General features: G+C 43.9%; 1 protein-coding gene across 2 annotated transcripts in view; it reads left to right on the top strand.

Annotated features, from left to right (window-relative positions):
* Positions 1 to 2,552: 2,552 nt before the first annotated feature.
* The window catches only part of slc43a3b (solute carrier family 43 member 3b), a 10,782-nt gene continuing 5,834 nt past the window's right edge, over positions 2,553 to 7,500 (top strand). Inside the window, exons 1-4 of one of the 2 annotated variants that reach the window (XM_079745460.1) lie at positions 2,553 to 2,581; positions 3,474 to 4,037; positions 4,407 to 4,536; positions 6,875 to 6,921. In XM_079745460.1, the coding sequence (XP_079601586.1) occupies positions 3,836 to 4,037; positions 4,407 to 4,536; positions 6,875 to 6,921 (379 nt within the window). In that variant the 5' untranslated portion in view covers positions 2,553 to 2,581; positions 3,474 to 3,835. Of the gene's footprint in view, positions 2,582 to 2,761; positions 2,816 to 3,473; positions 4,038 to 4,406; positions 4,537 to 6,874; positions 6,922 to 7,500 lie in introns of those variants that run through there. The other variant, XM_079745459.1, reaches the window with a different exon arrangement.

Genomic DNA, 7,500 nt, shown 5'->3' with positions numbered 1-7,500 from the left:
TAAGAAGACATAAAAACGATTAAGTTAAATGTTAAACTGGGTCAAAGTGCATGCAAGAGACAATACGTAACACAATAGGTAAAATATGATAAAAAGGTTAATATATCTTTATCAGTATGTAACATTACATTACTATTTTCTCCCTCAGACACTATTACTGCCACACATCAACCAGTAGCTTAGCTTCTGCCTTCATCCAGGCTGTTGAGATGTCAGGCAAACCTGCTAAATTAAGGTCAAGATAGAGCCATATGTACACAACAACATTTATTCACGTATACAATAGACCTCTGAGCAAAGATTTGATGAGCCGATTAACTTGTTTCTGCCAGACATAAACCCAACATCAAATAGCTGGCAGTGAAAGACACTGAAAGAGACTCCCTGCCAAATAAAAACCTCTTGGAGCAGTGAGAGAGGAAGAGAACAGAGAGTGCTGGATTATTTTGGAAGATAACTCACATATAACATAGGGCAGTCAGATCCGAGCTGTGGCTTAAGCTGAAAGAAAGATTTCATGAAATAGTTTTAGAAATACTGTATCTGCCTCACCACACACATCTTTTCACAACGTTTACAACACTCGACTAGAGAATTATTCATATTACTGTGTAATATGACACACTATTTTCTTTTGACAGAGAGGTTACAAAACTGGTACCTTTACCCATATTATAGTACAAGTACAGGGAAATAACACATCTCTATCGCTAATTTCTATCTTTAAATCTCTAACCCCTCTAACCCACACAAACAAACACATGCACATACACAAAAACTGCCCCCGACACCCCAACTCCCTCTCTTTATCGGTATCAATTAATCAATTAATCACTCAATCAATCAATACAACTTTATGTACAGACTCAGGGATCAGGATCAAAGACAAAAGACCAGACCCCCCACAGAGTGCATGGCATACAAACACAACCGGTCAACGTGTCTCTGTCTCTGTGACTGGTCTTCCTGTCACGCAACTCTGATGGAAAGAGGAAGGGCCGCCCTGGAGGCATCAGGGCAGCAGGATGAAGTAACCGCCATCTCTTGCTCCATTCTTATTTTGGGCAATAATACCAAAATATACCGACCTCCTGAGTCAGCTTCTTATGGACTGAATTATAACATTAATAACAAGTGAATAGATAAATACAATAACAACCGGGACAATGGAATATTACAACAGACAACAAGGAAAGACTATTTATTAATTATATTAAATGAAAAATGTATCTAAAAAGTTAAGGCCTGTTTGAGAAGAGTCTGGAGTGGCCTTAGGGGGTCTGGGGGAAACTCATGGGGGGTCATTCATCCACTGACATCGGTCCCCTCTCTCACCATGGTTGTGTTCAATGACTTAATGCAATCATTATCAAATTTGTAGAAACTTCTGTATACATTCAAGAAGGTGATTCTTTTTGCAATCATGTTTGTGGCAGTGTGTGTGAGTTTTGGTTTTAAGGAAGTATGAAAATATGATCTCATGTGAGGACTGGTCTCGTGATAATATAGCGATTGGATGTAAAGCATCTGATAGGAAGTCCAGGCAGTACACTTCATGAGCAGCAGACATACAGGAGTATGCTCAATAAAAAATTCTTAACTCAACCATCAGTTCTGAAGTTCTGTTAGTTTTCCTAAACGCATATTCAAAAAAAGACTTTCCAACCGTTTACACTATTGATTCATTTGGCATCCAATACCTTGAATTGCTTCTCATGGTGATATCTCAGATTTGTTACACCTTTTCTTTGTAATGACTAAGCTGTGATGGGGGTCGGCTTAGCTCAGGAGGTAGAGCAGTTGCCTTGTAACCGAAAGGTCGCTTGTTCGAATCCCCAGCTCCTCCTAGCTGAATGTTGATGTGTCCCTGAGCAAGTCACTTAACCCTAACTGCTCCTGACGAGCTGGCTGTCGCCTTGCATGGTTTACTCTGCCGTCGGTGTGTCAATGTGTGTATTAACCGATGTAAGTCGCTTTGGATAAAAGCGTCTGCTAAATGCCGTAATTGTAATTGAGGCCTTGAATGCAGCAATCCTTGTCCAGGTTCAGGAGACACTGGGGTACACCATACATAGTCACATATATGTGACTTCCTCAAGTAAACTTTCGTTAACGCTTTCTTTGTGACGTGTTGCACTTTCAATGTGTGGTAAACCAGCCCACAACATCCCTCTAGCCCATCTTCACAAAGAACTGTTTCTTTTCTTGATACAGAAATCTTTGCTTTTTGTACACGTGGAAAAAGCTGCCCTCTTGTCACTCTGTTAGTTTGTGTGTTGCGTCTCCCTTTTTTATTATTTTCCCTTGAAATATGTAAATTGTTTCTATCTAAAATCATACAGAGAAAATCATCATTAGATACAAAAGAAACAATGAAAACAACAACAACTTACAACAAATGCTCCTGACTTCCTCATTGAGAACACTTTCATTGTGACATGTTGAACTTTCAATGTGTGGTAAACCCTGAACACAACATCCCTCTAGCCCAGTTAGTGGGTTGCACCCTCCATTTGCCGTCACACCTGGATGCCGTCAACCTCGTGGCTGTTCAGCTGATGGGTGTTCTTGCCGCGCTCGGGTCAGTTTAGCACTAAGGGATGATTTGTTTGACTTTGATCCGAGCCAGGCCCCCAAGAGGGGGGGCCGTTCTCTGGTGTTACGGGGCGATGGCGGAGACGGAGGCGGGTCGAGGGGAGGACAAGGGGGAGAGGTTTGTCTATATAAGGACGATGGTTAGAGCTAAAAGAGGGAAGGAGAGAGGAAGTGTGAGCTAGAGGGAGAGTTGCTTGGGAATGCTATATGCTGCTGCACTGTGAGTAGGAAAATGGGATTGTTCTCATGGGTTGAACTGTGTAGGTTGCTGTTATGCGATGTAAATACAAGGCAAAGCGACGTTTGATTGTGGTTAGTCTACGAGAGCACAATGATTTCAGTTGTTTCTTATAATGGAAAAGACCATTTACATTTACATTTACATTTAGGGCATTTAGCAGACGCTTTTATCCAAAGCGACTTACAATAAGTGCATTTGTTACAATAAGTATATTTGTCATAAGAAGTGAAACAATATATCGCTGTCGGTACAGTAAAGATGTTCATAGAACCAAGTGCAAGTATTGGTTCTATGAACACAAGACCAGATGCTCTGACTTCTCTCTTAAACTCATTAAAACAGAATGATGTATGTACATTGACGTCCAGGCTAGTCACTGCTATAATGTTGTGACGAAAATGAACATCTGTTCAATCGTCAAACTATTCTCTGAACTTTGCCAATACCGAGCATCGGTCCAGATGTTTCTTAATGTGATGAAATATGAACTCTGAACATCCACAGTCAAGCTTGGATACAATGCTGCAAAATACCGGCTGTCGCATTCCAGTGTATTTTACACTGGCTTTGTAACACTCTCACAATCTTACAACATTGCTTAGCACAACTCCTCTTATTTTCTTGTGTGTTCTCTTAGGTCCAGGAAGCCAGCCAGGACATCCCTCCCCCTCTGTGTGTAAATAAACGTGTCTTGGTGTGTGGGACTGATTGTTAGTGGGTGTAGTATAGGAGCTTGTGTGTGTGTGTGTGTGTGCCTTCCTGTGTGTGTGTGTTAGCCAGCTTGTGTGTGTGTCTGTGTCTGCTTGTGTGTGTGTTAGCCCGTGTGTGTGTGTGTTAGCCTGTGTGTGTGTGCGTCTGCCTGAGTGTGTCTGTGTCTACCTGCGTGTGTGTCAGCCCGTGTGTGTCTGTGTCTTCCCGTGTGTGTCTCAGCCCGTGTGTGTGTCAGCCCGTGTGTGTGTGAGCCCGTGTGTGTGTGTGTGTGTGTGTGTGTAGTGGATCATGCTGTGTTGCGATGGTAAAGGCGGCGTGCGTCGCTGGCTCACGCTGGTCACCGGCATGGTGGAGTGCCTGTGCTTCTCGGGGGCCGTGTTCGGCTGGGCCTCGCTGGTGGTGGTCCTGAAGAGCGAGGGCTACTTCAGCTCGCTATGTGTCAACGGCACGGGGATGAACGGCACCGCCGCCAACGGAACCCAGGAACTAGGTGAGGCTGGGGGAACCTGACCAAAAACGATTCCAACCGGGTCAATGCAAACTGTCTTAATAGTATGAATGGGATCAAACTCAGATATAAGTAAAGGGGAGGGGGGTTGCTGTTGGTCAAACCACCCCCCATTACTTCAGCTGGACCCCTGGTACCACCCCTCCTACGTATTGTATGTTGTACGTCCCGGCACTTAATGTACTTGGTTCACGGCACTTGGTTCTATGAAAGTCCTTGCTGTCCCGAAAGTGATATATTGTTTCACTTTCTTGTGACAAATGTAAATGTATGGGTATGTAGTATTTCTCAGGGCCTCAGGAGGCTTCAGTTCTGAGGTGATGGTTCTCTGATCCCCTTCCCTCCGTGCAGACTGCAGCGGCCAGGACCAGCAGCTCTCCCTGGTCTTCACCATCGCTGCCTTCGTCAACAACTTCCTGACGCTGTCCAACGGCTTCCTGTTCGACCACTTCGGCACCACCGTGTCTCGGCTGTTCGGCATGTGAGTCTGGGAATGACTGGTTTCATTACCAGTTTCATTGTCATGCATTAGATACCCTCTTATCACAGCAGGGTTTTGGGTTGACAGTTCTTAACCAGCAGCAACCTACCGGGGGCGGCATATGTAAGTTCACTTACATATGCCAGCTATATGTAAAGCAACTTTTATTATATTAGGTTGTATTAGGATATTAGGTTGATAAATATGCAGGGTTACGTTAGGTTAAGGATTTCAAAAGCAATCTTTTCCCTCAGGATGATTGTTACAAAATACAGTATTCATTGTGGACTCTTTTCAGTGAGTTTAAATAATTGGATCATGGCTTGATTACCCCTGAAAGAAATTAAATGGATACGGGATAATACAGAAAGAAAATCGTTGCATATGCAGAGAGTTAGGCAGATATACTGATTCTAAGGCCCCGTTTACACGAGGACGCTTGCGGGTAAAAACGACAAAATATTTGATCGGAAGTGCCTTTCGTTTAGACGGTGACGGCGTTTTTGGGGCTTAAAAACGTTAAAATCTGAAAGCACCCTCCAGAGTGGAAAACTTAAATACGCTCCGCCGTACCGTTTCCGTCTACACTGCCAAGACGCAAAACTCTGCTCAGGTCTGCTCACGTCGCGTACGCGTTTACGTCACATACAGCGCCAGTACAGGGAAATGAACAAACATGTTGGATTATTTCCATGCGTCGGACCGTCAAGATGCTCTGGCAGCTCTAATAAACTTACAGGAGTATTTCCACGAAATGTACAGGATATGTACAGATAATATTACTGAACAGAGAAGGATCTGTAATTATGTTTTGGTTTTCGCGGCGCAGATAAGAGAAGGAAGATTCTACGCATGCGCTTAGACATGGCGGTGTTGTGTGATGGTGTATCACAGCACCACCTAGCCGCCTGACATGCATACCGAATCGAATTCCACACACTTTTGCGTCACCGTACGCACGCAGATTTCCTCCCGAGAACGCTTGTCTAAACGCGGAATAAAAAGTGAAGACGCCACTTTTGCGTCTTCTGTTCAGACCGTCATCATGTAAACGTAGCCTAAGTGAACCTACGGGGGTGTCACACTCCACCTAGGCTACTTGACCTAGATGGTTTGATAATTAACATGGCAAGGGTTCTCTTCTGCCATCCAGATCTCCAGAGTGTGTGCGGATGACCCCTGGTTTAACCTGTGCACACTGGTTACTCTATGTACAACAGGTGTGCAGTCTCCCCCAGCCCCAGTCCAACCAGACTCGGCCAGGTTTAGGCTGCTTTAACCAGTCATCAGCCACACACACTCCCAGAAGAGGCATTTGATAACTTTTTGGGAAATATATGATTAGACAACATGATCTTCAACCTCAAAGACAGAATTGGTTGTTTGTCACGTGACCCAAAACGAGGACCGTTTGCTGGTCCAGCGCCTCCTATCGGCCGGCTGAGGAAACAGCAAGCGGGTAGTTTTCGGTCGTAGGGATTACAATAATAGATTGAATAATATGGAAACAATTTTGTTTTCGCATGACTCACATGAATTAGGAGTATTACTTGAAAATGTACCATGTTTACGGAAGTAAGATGCACTTTAAAATGGTTACACTGTATGTAACCGCATTCACCCCTTCTCCAGGGGACATAACAAGCAATTTGGAAATAACATTAAAATGTCAATCTTACACATAAGGTGAAAAAATATTGTTTTGATGCATGCACAGACAGACAAACACATGTCTGTTTCTTTGGTACTCTTTATAAGACTTAAACCTGCCTCTGTAGCCCTCTGGGCCAGAATCATGTCCAGATGTGGGGGGAGCCTGGGAACCAGATGAACGCTAGCTTAGGTTTAACTTGCACTAACATTTGCGTCTGGCCCCCGTCACGTCTGCCAGGGTCAGGGCAGGGGGAGGGGGAGTTAAAAGAGGAATGCTAATAGACAGAGAGGAGAAGGATGGCGTGCATGTAGGGAGGTCAGGAACAAGCCTCTTGGCATTGAAAGGTAAACATAATGAATGCAGGCTTAAGGCTTTAAAGAACTTAAGCCTGCAAAAAAACAGTTCCATGTTTTTCTGCCCTGATAAAAAAAATAACGGGGTGACAAAATAGTTTACATCTGCAAACTCCATCAATGTGTGTGTCTGTCTGAGTTTTTATTTGTGTGTGTGTGTGTGCGTGTGTGTGAGTGTGTGTGAGTGCATGAGTGTGTGTGTGTGTGTGTGTGTGTGTTGCCACACTCAGAGCGTTCCTTGATGATTGTGGGAGGCTCTATTCTAGGCCGCCTCTGTTACATTGAACTCATTACTTGAGTCATTAACCTTCTCATCGCCGTCCCTCCTCAGATCACTGTACACCACCGGCGCACTGTTCGTGGCCTTCTCCAGTCCAGGTACCAAAGAACCTTTCTCCTGCAGCCTGTCGACTCCATCAGTATAGCGCTTGTACATTGTGACGTCACATCGCAATGACCGCCGCCATTTTGGAAGCATAGGTGCATTGGAATGTTTGTTCATACATTGGAGTAATGGTTGTTGTCTTTGTTGGGAGACATTTTTGTGTTTAAACTGCAACAGTGTCTTCATGTGAGACGTGGCAAAACAAACTTTTCCGTAGGCAAGGCAAGGCAGCTTTATTTACCTAGCACTTTTCATACACAAGGCAGACTCAAAGGGCTTCACATAGAAACATTGTTATACAATAAAATAAAATAATAGATAAGTAAAAGAAAAAAATAGTCAAATAGATAGAAAATGAAGGCAAAGTTAAAAAAACATGTTATGGTGTATTTATATTTATTTAGGATTATACTGTACTACAACTCCTGAGTCCTGTAAATATGGTGGAATATCAACATGCAAAACTCCCATGATGCATTCTGATGTTGAAGCAGAAGTGACAGTGGAATGCCCTGACGTCCGGTCACACAGTTAGACGCCCACCCTGCTCTGACCCTCTCCCCCCTCCCCCC

The sequence above is a fragment of the Pollachius pollachius genome (genome assembly GCF_949987615.1).
Source record: "Pollachius pollachius genome assembly, chromosome: 10".
NCBI classification, from domain to species: domain Eukaryota; kingdom Metazoa; phylum Chordata; class Actinopteri; order Gadiformes; family Gadidae; genus Pollachius; species Pollachius pollachius.
This window is presented reverse-complemented; position numbering and strand designations above follow the sequence as displayed.